Source organism: Labeo rohita, chromosome 5, assembly GCF_022985175.1.
Source record: "Labeo rohita strain BAU-BD-2019 chromosome 5, IGBB_LRoh.1.0, whole genome shotgun sequence".
NCBI lineage: Eukaryota > Metazoa > Chordata > Actinopteri > Cypriniformes > Cyprinidae > Labeo > Labeo rohita.
Genome location: NC_066873.1, coordinates 19940243 through 19954036, shown reverse-complemented (window position 1 = coordinate 19954036; position 13794 = coordinate 19940243). Strand labels below are relative to the sequence as shown.

At 37.0% G+C, this 13794-nt stretch overlaps 3 protein-coding genes across 5 annotated transcripts; 1 reads left to right on the top strand and 2 right to left on the bottom strand.

Annotated features, from left to right (window-relative positions):
• Positions 1-1032: 1032 nt before the first annotated feature.
• smn1 (survival of motor neuron 1, telomeric) lies at positions 1033-4539 on the bottom strand. 3 transcript variants are annotated; one of them, XM_051108914.1, is made up of 9 exons: positions 4395-4539; positions 4058-4129; positions 3827-3949; positions 3554-3751; positions 1889-2050; positions 1677-1751; positions 1438-1548; positions 1262-1337; positions 1033-1143 (listed from the first exon to the last, which is right to left on the bottom strand). In XM_051108914.1, exons 1-8 carry the CDS (start codon positions 4440-4442, stop codon positions 1272-1274), a joined length of 855 nt encoding a protein of 284 aa, XP_050964871.1. In that variant the 5' UTR covers positions 4443-4539; the 3' UTR covers positions 1033-1143; positions 1262-1271. The 3 variants fall into 3 exon arrangements, with proteins under 3 accessions (XP_050964871.1, XP_050964872.1, XP_050964873.1); XM_051108915.1 differs by having other exon boundaries at positions 1044-1143; positions 1234-1337; XM_051108916.1 differs by having other exon boundaries at positions 1047-1143; positions 1238-1337.
• Positions 4540-4971: 432 nt separating this feature from the next.
• hspb11 (heat shock protein, alpha-crystallin-related, b11) lies at positions 4972-5922 on the top strand. Its single transcript, XM_051110745.1, has 5 exons — positions 4972-5160; positions 5263-5369; positions 5452-5520; positions 5597-5640; positions 5727-5922. Exons 1-5 carry the CDS (start codon positions 5069-5071, stop codon positions 5817-5819), a joined length of 405 nt encoding a protein of 134 aa, XP_050966702.1. The 5' UTR covers positions 4972-5068; the 3' UTR covers positions 5820-5922.
• Positions 5923-6970: 1048 nt separating this feature from the next.
• mccc2 (methylcrotonyl-CoA carboxylase subunit 2) lies at positions 6971-13406 on the bottom strand. Its single transcript, XM_051110744.1, has 17 exons — positions 13167-13406; positions 12441-12507; positions 12227-12311; positions 12024-12125; positions 11805-11932; positions 11605-11717; positions 10257-10370; positions 10105-10169; positions 9919-10018; positions 9735-9830; positions 9577-9649; positions 9409-9485; positions 9069-9135; positions 8140-8296; positions 7922-8036; positions 7693-7778; positions 6971-7222 (listed from the first exon to the last, which is right to left on the bottom strand). Exons 1-17 carry the CDS (start codon positions 13302-13304, stop codon positions 7105-7107), a joined length of 1701 nt encoding a protein of 566 aa, XP_050966701.1. The 5' UTR covers positions 13305-13406; the 3' UTR covers positions 6971-7104.
• Positions 13407-13794: the final 388 nt, after the last annotated feature.

Genomic DNA, 13794 nt, shown 5'->3' with positions numbered 1-13794 from the left:
TATTTGGAAAATATATAACAAACCCTCAAGTAGAATTGAAAATTGATAATATAAATATAGAAAGAGTATATGAAAATAAGTTTCTTGGCGTAACTTTAGATTTAGTTATGTTGGAAACCTCAAATAAAGTATGTTAAAGCAAAATTGGCTAAGACTATAGCTATTCTGAATAAAGCAAGACATATTATGGACAATAAATCAATGCATATTCTGTATAATACATTTATATTATCGTATTTGAGTAACTGTGTAGAGACCTGGGGAAACACCTACCAAAGCAATTTACAATAGATATGTATATTACAAAAGAGAGCAATCAGAATTATTAATAATGTGGGATATCTGGAACAGACAAATGTATTATTTTTAAAGTCAAATATATTTAAGTTTATTGATTTGGTTAAATCACAAGTTATGTTCAAAGCAAGAAATATGTTACTTCTGGGAAACTTACACATGTTTCTGGAAAGGCAGGGTGGGTATAATTGGAGGGAAGAGTTAAACTTTAAAACCATTAATATAAGAACAACCTTAAAAAGTATGTATCTCTGTCTGTGGGGTGCGGCTGTGTAATGGTTTGGAACGTGTGTTAAAACATTGTATAAACATTAAACAGTTTAAAACGTATAAAAACATGTTACTAAAAGGATATGTGGATATACAGAGGTGACTGTGAGGGTTACGGGGGTTAAAATGTGGATTGTATGAGGACGGGTGATTAGAGGTTGACTGGTTGTTTTGGAAAATAACTATTTAGTTGGTGTTTAAGTTTTTTGTGAAATTGTTCTCTTATAAAGATATCGGTATAATATATTAAAAGACATACTGGAACGTTTTGGAATTGTATAGGGGGTGGGGAAAAACAAGCTTTAGCTTCATCCCACTCCTTTTCGAACATTTTCTGTCATGTATGATGTCTTTGGGATGTGCTTTTTGTTGGTGGGTGGGTTTTGTGGTCCAGGGTCACATTTGTAGGTGGTCTCTATTGAAGTGATTTTTTAATAATTAAAAAAAAAAGAAAAAAAGTGCAAACACAAACTCGCTTTGGAAAAGAGCACAATTACTTTTAATTCATTTATTTACAAACAATACAAAATAGAAATGTAAAGCAAGCCTGCTGCAGCATCACATACATATTCCGCTCTGTATGGGGAGGAAAAAAAAAAAAGTAATTCAGTAAACCTAAACTAGAATTTTGAACAAGTAAACAATTTATAAAAGGTAAAAATTTACCAACACTCTAAGGCTAAAAGAAACCAACCACTGGGTCTTTATTTCCGATGTGACTTCTTGGATGCTGCAGATGCTGCAGCCTCTCTACGACCTTGTTTTAAACCCTATAAACGAGACAAGAGTTTTAGTTTTGATTCAAAAAACAACGAGGTGCACAAAAAGACACTTGTGAATTGCAAGAAGTACCAAATAGTAAAACTGTACCAAATAGTATCCTGTGTGATAGCCACTCATGTACCAGGAAATAAGCATACTGCCCAAAGCCTCGTCATCCTCTAGAGAGTCAGGACTCATTGGTGGAGGTGGTGGGATCATCTAGACCATCCATAAATTCATATTTCAGTTAATTTGCCCACATAAAAAGCTGTATGTGCTTTGTAAATGCCTTTGCTGAATCACTTTTTGTGTAAAAATGCATTTAGAAATTTCCAGCTGCATCTTACCGGGAGACCAGGTGGAATCATAGGAGGCCAACCAGGGAGGAAAGGTCCAGGACCTTCTGATCGTCTGCCATCCATCTGGAGAGAACATGGTTTTAGTATTTTGTGTGATGCAATATAAAACCTGCTTATCTGAGGCCAATCAATCATTTTGCAATTCTAAATGCTGCCTTTCAGAGCAAGAAGAAATAATGTCAAATATGTTCAATGTTCACCTTTTGGAAGTGAGGTCCTGGTGGGGGTCCAGGTGGGAAACCAGGAACCCATGATGGAGGCCCCATGGGAGATCTGCCTTTAGATTTGTGCTTCTGATGACCGGACTGCTGTGGGGTGAAAGATCGATCACTCTCCTCTGTCGAGGACGAAGCCTCTTTGATCTACAATTAGACAAATGGACAACATTATACAACTGCATTATTAAAGGAATGGTTCATCCAAAAAAAATGAAATTTGCTGAAAATGTACTCCCTCTCAGACCATTCAAGATGTATGCTCATTAATAGATCCTCTGCAGTGAATGGGTGCCGTCAGAGTTCAAACAGCTTATAAAACATCACAATAACCCACAACATGACTGCAGTCTATCAATTATTACTTTGCTTTTTTGTAAAAAGCTGCATGTTTGTAGTAAATCCATCATTCAAATACATGTCCTCTGTCCATAATTTAGCTTTCTCCAGTGAAAAGTTGTCACCTGAATAAGGAGAGAAATATGCACAGAACAAGCGTCGCTTACAGACAAAAACCATTCTAAACAAATACTATAGACTATGGGTTTGGCCAGAAGCGATGGTTAAAAGTTAAAACACTAACCCCCGGTTTCATAGACAAGGCTTAAACCTAGTCCCAGACTAAAATGCATTCATTGTTAGGTCTGAAGATGCACACCAGTAATGTTTTTATCTAAAGTATATTTCTAAAAACGACTTAAATGTTCTAATAGAACTATTGCCCAATCCTGGCTTAACCTAAGCCCTGTCTGTGAAACCAGGCCCTAAATGAAGAAGTTGTTTCGTACAAACATGCCACTCCTCGCTTCAAGATATTAATTAATGGACTAGAGTCATGTTGTGGATTATTGTGGTGTTTTCATCAGCTGTTTGAACTCTTATTCTGACCGCAACCATTCACTGCAGAGGATTCATAGAGTCTTACGTCATGGTTTGGTCAGTTACCCGTAGGCACGGCCATATTCTAAATACTCAAATGTAAACAGCAGAATGGATTGCATGGTTAATGTGCTCATGAATACATTGTTCTTCAATATGCTGTCTAAGTCACAGAAAAAAATGTGGAAGCTGCAAAATCATATAAAGAAAGAGTTAGTAAGCATGAAAGTGCGCAATAGTTTGACAAACTAAAGTCAACAGGTGGCAATGATATGTACGAGCAGTATTTATAAAGATATTAGCCTAATATTTCACCTGCCTGACTGGAAATGATAAAAACAAATCCTGGTTCGGTTTGGCCAACCACGGCTTTTGTTCCTCAGAGAGTTTTGTGCACTCTTCTATAGTCTATACTCCAAATGTTTTTCCTGGTCCGACCGATTAGCACAGCCCAAAACATGACGATAACCGACCATTTTTACCAGCAATAATCAGTCAAACATACAAATATCATTCAGTTTAGTGGCATTAATGTTTAGTGCCACCAATATGACCGATGGATCACATGTTGAAACACTCTATTGGTGAGAAAGTGATGTAATGCTGAATTTCTCCAAATCAGTTCAGAATGAAGAAACAAAACTCATCCACATCTTGGATGGCCTGAGGGTAAATACATTTCTGTGAATTTTCTATCTTTGGATAACCTATTAACTAAAACCCTTAAATCACTACAGTGTCTAATTAAAGGCAGTGTCCCATTATACATACATCTGCCGTTTTCTTAGTGTCTTCATCCACATCTGAAGCCTCTGTCAGAAGGTCACTGAGGTTCTGCTCTTCCTCATTACCATATTCAGTATAATAGACCACACAGGTGCCTTTCTCCTGGTCGATTGAGGAAATCGTAGCAGCATACAAGTTGCCATCTTCAGACCAGAATGCATAACAGGAGTCTCCGACTTGCCACTGTATAACACATTTCAGATTATTGACCTGCATTATTTGAACACTCAAGCACCGTCTGACAGTTTTCATGATTACCTCTTTATCAGGTGCTGCGTTACATCTTTTTCTGCTTTTACTCTTTTTGTTGTTTTTCCGTTTCTTCCCAGGGTTATCATCTTTCTTGTGTGGCGTCACATTATCCTCTCCTTTCAATGCATTCTGGTGGAAAAATGAGGAGAAGCAAAGGAAGAAAAAGACATTATGGTTACTGAAGAAGCAACGGAATGCAATGTATCCGTACGATTGCATCTCTGTAAGTGTTATTACCTTGAACGACGCAACCGCTTTATCGTATGCTTTAATTAAAGCGGTATCATCCCAAATGTCAGAATCATCACTCTAAAAACAGGAAATAGATCACTGACCAATGAACTATACTGGATGCTTTATGCAACATATTTCTCATACGTTGTCACTCCAACTGACTTAAAGACCAAAACCACAAAGCAAAAGTATGACAAACTACAAATGTTGGACTTTACATGCAACAAAGTGCTAGCTAACGAGCAAAAACAAATCAGCTATTTTTTTCGACTCTCAAAAAACAAGCCAGTTAACTAAATTTAACACCGTTGAATCTCATTTAAAATAGTTTAACACTCACTTGACCCGTCCCACGACAAAATATGACATCTTCGGCACCATTTGCCATTGCAATTTTACATTAAAACCGTATAGCACAATATTTCCCAAGTGCAACGTGCGCCACTGATGTACGCCAGCTGCTGATGACGCTCAAATCATGCGACTCTAACGATGCCCGATTGTGAATGAATTGTACTTTTGAGTCGAATCTTTTCAACAAACGAATCTAAAAACGTGTGTTCGATTCGTTCAGGATTCGAACAACCGTTTCTTTCAGAACCGTTAACAAATTAAATACTGTATTTTTACTGCTTGATAGTAATATATAAACGCGTACGAAACAGTTTGTTTTCATAAAATAGCATTTTACACTTGTGCAGTCAAATGCGATATTACATTTCTAAGTTACTTAATGTTTATTTATGGGCTAAACACGGTTACACGGATGGAATTAGAATAAACAGACATGCATTTCACAGCTGTCATGGATAATGCGATGAACAAGTAACTACGTCGTTGAAAACAGAATATCCAGAACCGGCTCTTTGAAACGAACTGTTCAAATGAACCGAATCGCGAAAACGAGTCGGCTGCGACACATCGGGCTTACCTGTTGCTTAGCAACTCAGATTGACTCCCCGTGAAAAATCCTGCCTCAGCCATATTTTTACATGTAAATATCTAAAATTCACAATGCTGGACGCTGCTTTAAGTTCGTACGGAGCACAGGTTGTGCTGGCTACATCGAGCGACGAGAATCACCCACCGGAGAACATTATCGACGGGTCTGTAGATTGCAAAAAGCTAGAAGAGTCAGCTAACCTTGCTAATGTTGTTTAAAGGCTAAATAAATATGTTTTGCTGTAACTGATGTATTGTTTCTATAGAAAAACAGAGACGTTTTGGATTTCAACTGGCATGTTTCCACAAGAGTTTATTATCCGCTTCCCAGATAACATGAAAATTTTCACAGTCTCCATTCACAGTTACAACAGTAAGTATGTAAACACAAGCATCCTAATGCCTGTCTGTCTTTGTTATGATAATGCCTTTACATTCATATTTCATATTTCAAGTCAAAAGGCTGAAAATAGAAAAGGGCACATCAGACGATGCTGATAAATTTGAAGCAGTTGCAGACACAGGTGAGTCTGAAACTACATGTTATTTTCCATTCACTTTGCCTTTGAGTGTCACTGATGTCAATATTGTTTGTTTCAGAGTTGGAGCACACAGAGAGCAGTCTACAGGCTAATGAGATTTCTGTGAGTTACATTCAAAATATTGAAGCTAAAAATACAACAAGAGACTCCAAACCAATATCTCACGTTTTTTTTTTCTTTCTTTTCAGGTAAATGTATCAAACACAACACATTTGCGGTTTCTCGTACTGTCTGGATATGATCATTTTGTCTCTGTACACAAAGTTAGTGTTCAGTCATGATATAATCTCCATCTGCAATGTCCTTTTGTAAACTCAAACGGAGTAACCAAAGTGGATCGCTGTATATTTTTCTAAACAAATAAACATTCTTCTAATTTCTATAGATTAATATGTAAGTCTCATCCGGTGGTGTTAACTAGAATAAAAACAAAATATATTAAAAGTTAATTAAATAAAGCTGAAATAAAACAGAAACATTAAAAGAAAAACAAAAATTAGAAATGTTTCCCTGGCAGCTAACTTAAATAAAATAAGTTGAAGTACATAATTATTAAAATGAAAACAAATGTGACCCTAGACCACAAAACCAGTCATATAGGGTCAATTTGTAATTGAGATTTATACATAATATATAAGCTTTCCATTGATGTATGGTTTGTTAGGATAGGACATTTGACCGAGATACAACTATTCGAAAATCTAGAATCTGAGGATGCAAATAAATAAGTAAAAATATTGAGAAAACTGCCTTTAAATTTGTTCAAATTAAGTTCTTATCAATGCATATTACTAATCAAAAAATAGGTTTTGATATATTTATGGTAGGAAATTTACAAAATATTTTAATGGAACATGATCTTTACTTAATATCCTGATGATTTTTGGCATAAAAGAAAGATTGACCCATTTTGACCCATACAATGTTGGCTATTGCTACAAATACAACCGTGCTACTTATGACTGGTTTTGTGGTCCAGGGTTACAAATAACAAACATTTAAGAGCAAAAACAAATGACAAAAATACATAAATACAAAAACCTCATCTAAAATGAAAACACGAATGAATGATTTGTTTTTGTTCAACTTAAATAATGTGTTAAATAATAGTGATATATCTAAATGAACAATACCTTTTTTGAATTATTATTAGTGTGGATTGAATCATGGAAACACATTGCGAGCCAGTTTGTCCCACATTAGGAAAATGGAGATTCAAGTGTTTTTAGTATTTGAGTAGTGCATTCATATATGTACAATCATATGGTACAGAACCATGGTTTGTTAAAAAAAAAAAAAAAACATGTTTACAATGCCTTTAAGAACTTAAGATGTTTACATTTATGTTCTTACACCAGACAACATTTTATGATGATTTACTGTCTATGTCTGTATGAAAGGCACAAAACAACTTATGAGACACAACACTCAGTGACTGGCTTTACAGATTTTACTGTTGTTTTCAAACATACAAAGACAAAACAAGCATATAAAGTTAGTGTGTACTGCCTTAAAGACAGAGGAAATTGATGTAATTTAAAATTTCTACTCTTTACAAAACCAGATTTACATTCTAAAGACACCGAAGCGTGTTTTCTGTGTGGGGGCGTTGAGAGCAGCACTCAGACTCAAACCCAGGACAAGGCGAGTGTCGGCGGGGTCAATGATCCCATCGTCCCACAATCTAAGTAGTAGAAGGAAATGCAACAAAAGTGAAAATCTGACATTGCACAGGGATAGGAGTAGTAGGAAAAACATATGCATATGCCCTGGTAATGTAACACATCATGTACTGTTCAAAAGTTTGGGAACAGTAAGATTTTTTTTTTTTTTGGTGAAAGAAATAAATGCTTTAATTCAGCCAAATCACCAAAAATCACCAATCACCAAATCAGAATATCAGAATGATTTATAAATGCATGCAACACTGAAGACAATTCAGCTTTGCCAACACAACAATAAATGACATTTTAAAATACAGATGAACTTTATGAAATCTAAAATGTTGGTGAGCATAACAGACTTCTTTCAAAATCATAATATCTTACCCCAAATAATATAAAAACAGTAGTGTATTACACATTAAAAGAAAGAATCAAAAAATCTATGTAAAACGCAAAATACATGTAGGACACAATTTAAACAACTATTTACCTCGCACTGGAATAATATGGGTTTCCCTCTTCCTCAAAGCGTTTGATAATGGGCTCTTTCATTGCAGCTTCCTGTTCTGCTGTAAACTGGAAAATAACCAAAAATATGTTACCTGAGTAAGTTATATGCTACCTAAGAAGTTGTATGAGATACATAAACTATATTTTCCCCATCAAGCTATGATAATATTGATCATTTTAATACAACTGCTCTGTATTTCATTTCTTACCTGTTTTCCTTCCCTGGCTTTCTGATCCTTAGTTATGGTGGCCAGCACTGTGGCTGCCTGCTCCCCTCCCATCACAGAGATGCGGGAATTAGGCCACATATACAGGAACCTGGGGCTGTGAGGTGCGCACACACAGTCAGTTTATCCTGTGCTGTTCAGTCACCATGTTTTTAGTGTCATACCTTTGAGCAGGTCTTTTCACTAATAATAAAGCTCACCCATAGGCTCTTCCGCACATGCCATAGTTCCCAGCACCATACGATCCTCCAATGATGACGGTAATTTTAGGCACATTGGCACAGGCCACAGCGGTCACCATTTTAGCTCCATCTTTAGCAATACCCCCAGCCTCATACTCCCTGCCAACCATGAAGCCTGACAAACAGAGGGACAGCAACATCATGATGTTAATGGCAGTGGTATTTTCACATAGGATCTCTGCGGACTCTTTCAGTATCAGAGCAAATTGAAGGTAATACTTAATGTACACAGTAGCTATGTTTCCATCACTTTTTTAAGCACATTTTAAAGTAATCGCATCAGAAACAAGTGATGGAAATGCCAAAATTCTGAAAAAAAGTCTGAGAAGAAGTTCTTACGCTCACTTGAGGTGGGTTTTAAATTGTGCGAAAAAGGGTTAATGCAAATAATGGGAGATGGAAACACATTTTGCAAATAAATTCCTTCACACACACCAAAAAAATTCATGTGACTTTGTGCAGTGGGATGGGATAACTTGACTAACCAAGCGAACTGATTGCACAGCATCTGAAAAGTTGTTTTGGTCATTCTTAAATGCCCGAACAAGTATTTCTGTATAACTGCCTCCTAGAACTGTCCTACAAGACTGCGTTCCCAAACGGCGGGCATCCGCCTCTGAAAGCAGTGACCACATTTATTGTGTTTCATCTGCTTGCTCTGAGGTGCAAGTAATTTCTTAAATATGAAAATTATTATATTCAGTGGCTTCTCCTACTTTTCTTAGTAAAATTTAGTGCCAGTTTATCAGGAAGTGACTCGGGAAGCCTTTGACTCATTGGATGGAAACAGTTCTTATTGTTTAATGCAATATTCTAATTTTGCGCATAAGTTAAATTCACAACTTCGGATGGAAACCTGACTATTGAGATGAAGCATACATACTGACCTGTAATATTTTGAAGAAAGAGGAGTGGAATGTTTCTCTGACAGCAAAGCTCAATGAAATGAGTTCCCTATTAAAATAAAATAAACATTCTGAAAACAGGTTTCTAGGGATTTTTGCAATCATTTGAAAGTACATATTGTCTTATCCACTTTGACTGCATGAAAAGAGCAATCTGGAAGATGCTACTATCCAATAATTTGGGTTCCACAGAAAATTCATGGTTCAAGAGTACATGAATTTTCTCAATTTCTATACACTGCTCTTTTCCTTTGAAGTTGGCTGACTAGACTGATGCACTTGAGGTATTAAAGGTCAGAAACAACGATCAGGAGATGCTCACCTTCTTTGCAGATTCTGAGAACAGCACACCATTATTGCCAATGATTCCCACAGGGTAGCCAAATATCCGTGCGAAACCTAGAAAGCAAATGAAGGAAGCCAGAATAACGCTTGTAAGAAATCAATGTTGAAATTCAAACACAAAAGACGCTTATTTAAAAACATCCACCTGTGACGAGTGTGTCTCCATAGAACGCCTTGAATTCATCAAATTTACTGCCATCGACAATACGTGCGATAACCTGAAATTCAAAATTGGCTTTAAGTTGTCTATTCAGGCAACATTTCGATTGCATTGTATTGTTGTGATCAAGTTGTGGCCATCACCTCTTTAATGTCAAAGTTGCGTTTGAGGTTGTCCCCCACAATACCATAAAGCTCATCAGCAGGAAACAGAGGAGCCTCGGGAGGTTCAACAGTGACCTGATAAGCAGAGTGCAAGTGAAAGAAGATCAGCATCACATCATATCATAAAGCATCTCTGAGGAGACAAAAGCAGTTATGTCCTCACATCAAGATTCTTCTTGTAGTTTAGGCTTCGTACGGCTTTCCGTGCAAGATGAAGGGCGTGATTATCATCCAGGGCATAATGATCAGTTACACCTGACTTTCTGAAAAGGGACAAATGTTGAAAAATATATTAGTCCATTCAAGCTCAAAACAAGTGTTTGTGTAAACACACAGATTCTTCACTAACCTGCAGTGAAGGTCTGCACCTCCCAGGTCTTCAGCAGACACCTCTTCACCCGTAGCAGCTTTTACCTGGTGAATACACAGTGGAACATTTACCATTGATAAACGTAAGCAGAGTCATACTCATAATATGCTTTTCAGGACATTAACACATACCAGCGGTGGTCCACCCAGAAAAATGGTCCCTTGTTTGCGTACTATGATGCTCTCATCAGCCATCGCAGGCACATAAGCACCCCCTGCTGTACAGGAGCCCATCACAACAGCAATCTGAAACAAAACAGGTAAAAGTGATCTTCCGTCGTGGTACTCTCATGAACGAGCGTCATATAGAATAAAATCATTATTTTTGTTTTCTGTGAGCACAAAAAGTATTCTCATCGCTTCACAGAATTACGGTTGAACCACTGATGTCACATGGACTTTATTTATTGATATTCCTGCTACCTTTCTGGGCTTTAAATGTGGTAGTTGCATTGCTGTCTATGCAGGGTCAGAAAGCTCTCGAATTTCTTTACAAATATTTTAATTTGTAACCCAAAGATGAACGAAGGTCTTACGGGTTCGGAACAACTTAAAGGTGAGTAACTGATTACAGAATTAAATTTTTGGTGAACTACCCCTTTAAGAACCACTGGCCTACAGTTGAAGGTCAAAAGTTTACATACACCTTGCAGAATCTGCAAAATGTTACTTATTTTAGCAAAATAATAAGGATCATACAAAATGCATGCTATTTTTTATTACATATTGACCTGAATGAGATATTTTACATAAAAGACATTACACATTTACATATAGTCCACAAGAGAAAATAATAGTTGAATTTATAAAAATGACCACATTCAAAAGTTTACATACACTTGACTCTTGATACTGTTTTGTTACCTGAATGATCCACAGCTCTGTTTTTTGTTTCATCCCATTCAAAAGTTTACACCCCTTTGTTTCATCCTCATTCCATTCAAAAGTTTACACCCCAGGCATCGTTTTTCCTTCTGACGCATCAGTGAACATTTGAACCTTCCGTAATAGTTGCAATGAGTCCCTCAGTTGTCCTCAGTGTCAAAAGATGGAACTGAAAATCATACACTCATTGTAGGAAAGTCTTCAAACACACGAAAATGCTGAAAAAACAATGAATTTGTGAGACCTGAAGGATTTTTCTGAAAAACAGCAGGTGGTTTAACTGTTCAGGACAAACAAGGGACTCATGAACAATTAATAAAACACAGCTGTGGATCATTGAAGTAACAACACAGCATTAAGAATCAAGTGTATGTAAACTTTTGAACGGGGGTCAACTATTATTTTCTCTTGTGGATTATATGTAAACATCTTTTATGTGAAATATCTTATTCATGTCAGTACTAAAAAAAAAAAATAACATGCATTTTGTATGATCCCTCCTATTTTGGTAAAATTTTGCAGATTCTGCAAGGTGAATGTAAACTTCTGACTTCAACTGTATATGAAATAAAAATTCCACGTAACAAAAAAAGACCTGTGAAATGCCCTCCGAGGAAAGGCGGGCCTGGTTGAAGAAGATACGTCCAAAGTGATCTCTGTCTGGGAACACATCTGCCTGTCTGGGTAAATTGGCTCCTCCAGAATCCACTAAAGAAAACAGATCAAAGATAAAATAAAAGCATTAGTAGGAAAATGCTGTTTTACACAGAATATGAACCCTCTGACATTACTCACCCAGATAAATGCACGGTAGATGGTTTTGCTGTGCAATCTCTTGGGCGCGCAAGTGCTTCTTCACAGTAACCGGATAATAGGTTCCACCTTTGACAGTAGCATCATTCGCGACTATAATACATTCCACCCTGTGAGGCACACAGGCAGGATGTTATAAATCAAACTCTTGCATGCTATTATCAGATTTAACAATGCATGATAGTATTGAATGCTGCTCACCCTGATACCCGACCAATACCAGTGATTATGCCTCCGGCAGGAACCTCCTCATTACCATATAACTGATAGGCAGCAAACTGGGAGAACTCAAGAAATGGAGACCTGCATTCACACACACACACAAAAAGCTCAATGTGAATAAACAGCAACACTTCAATCATGAAATTTTAGTTGTTTGTCTATAAAAGTGAGTTGGTTTGTACCCAGGGTCCAACAGTCTGTCGATGCGTTCTCGAGGTAGTAGCTTTCCTCTGGATGTATGTAGGTTTCTTGCTTTTTCTCCACCTCCTTTGAAAGCAGCAATGTTGTGTAAACATTAGTGTGAGGAAATACACTAAAGCTGTCACAACTTACCCTTATGTAATGGCTTCATTCGTTGTGTTTAGGTATTAAATTAAATACTTTGAAGTTGCTCACCAAGTTTGATCTTCTCTGCTCTGTCCTTCAACTCCTTCACCAGCACTTGCATTCGCTCATAATTTTCCTACAATATGAAAGAATTCTGATTGGAAAATAGCCATATTCAAAGTGTATTATATAAATAATTAGCCTATGATGAAAGTCGTAAATATGGTTCAATCTAGTGTCAACAGACTCATTAGACAGTTATGGAGGCGACAAACGAACAATATTTGTTTATACTGTATACTTAACATGTACCAAGAAAAGTAATATTTTCTTTGCTAAGCTTGTGTGACCTTGGAAAACTCTTAGCAGGTGAAATATGAAAAGAGAATCGACTTCGATATTGTTTTCATAATATCAGTCGGTGTTTGAAAAAAGCAGGGGCACCTGACAATTTATTTATTTATTTATTTATTTTAAATTAACCTTTTGCTTCTTACAGTAAAAAGTCACTGTAGCCGTTTTAAAAACCGTCTTGTGAGACATATTTTGCCCAGTGTCTCAAGATGCATTGACAGGGTACAAATTAAAGTTTTCTCGTCTAATGTATGTGTATTTTATCTGAGCCTTTTATCTCATTTCACCGTCTTTGTAAATACTGATGCAGGCATGTATAACTAATAAAAGGTCAATATATTTTCCGGTTGTAGCAGTGTTGCATGTAGTACACAAGGACACGACAGGCATGACTGCGGCTGGCTGCATTAACTTGAGTCCGAGGCTTCATTCGCGGCCTACCTGAAAGACCGGAGACTGCACGTCGGGCTGCGAGCCCACCGTTGCCACTTTGTCCGCATGATATAACCTGGAAACTCCAGCATTTACACTCCTGCTCCGAATGAGGGAAACCACCGGTCTAACATAGTGCAGAATCATGGTTCATCCTCTAACTGACAGGTCTAAGGACGAACTCAACATGCAACGTCCCCTGACCTCACCGCTTAGGTCGGGCAGCAAACGGTTAACGCTGAAGTTTCGCTCCCCTTTCCTCAGCCAATGAAAACTGCTGGAATTGGAACAGCCCCTTTTCCCTGGACAACCACTAGCATACTGTAGTATCTGTTACTTCTTTAAACTAAAAATCTGGATAAACAACACTTAATTATTGATTTTGTCAAGTAAAAACTGTTAAAGAGATCTAATAATATTTACGGTCTGCATTGTCATTTTGACTTGAACTTTTTGTAATAAGGATTTCATCAAATTGCAGACCTCAACTTATGCAGTTTGCTTGTAATTTTTGATATTATTGATCTCAATAATTGAGTTAAGACTCTTAACTGCTATTTTGGCAATACCCCCATTACATACAAAGTCAAAAGTTTACATACACCTTGCAGAATCTGTAAAATGTTAATCGTTTCAC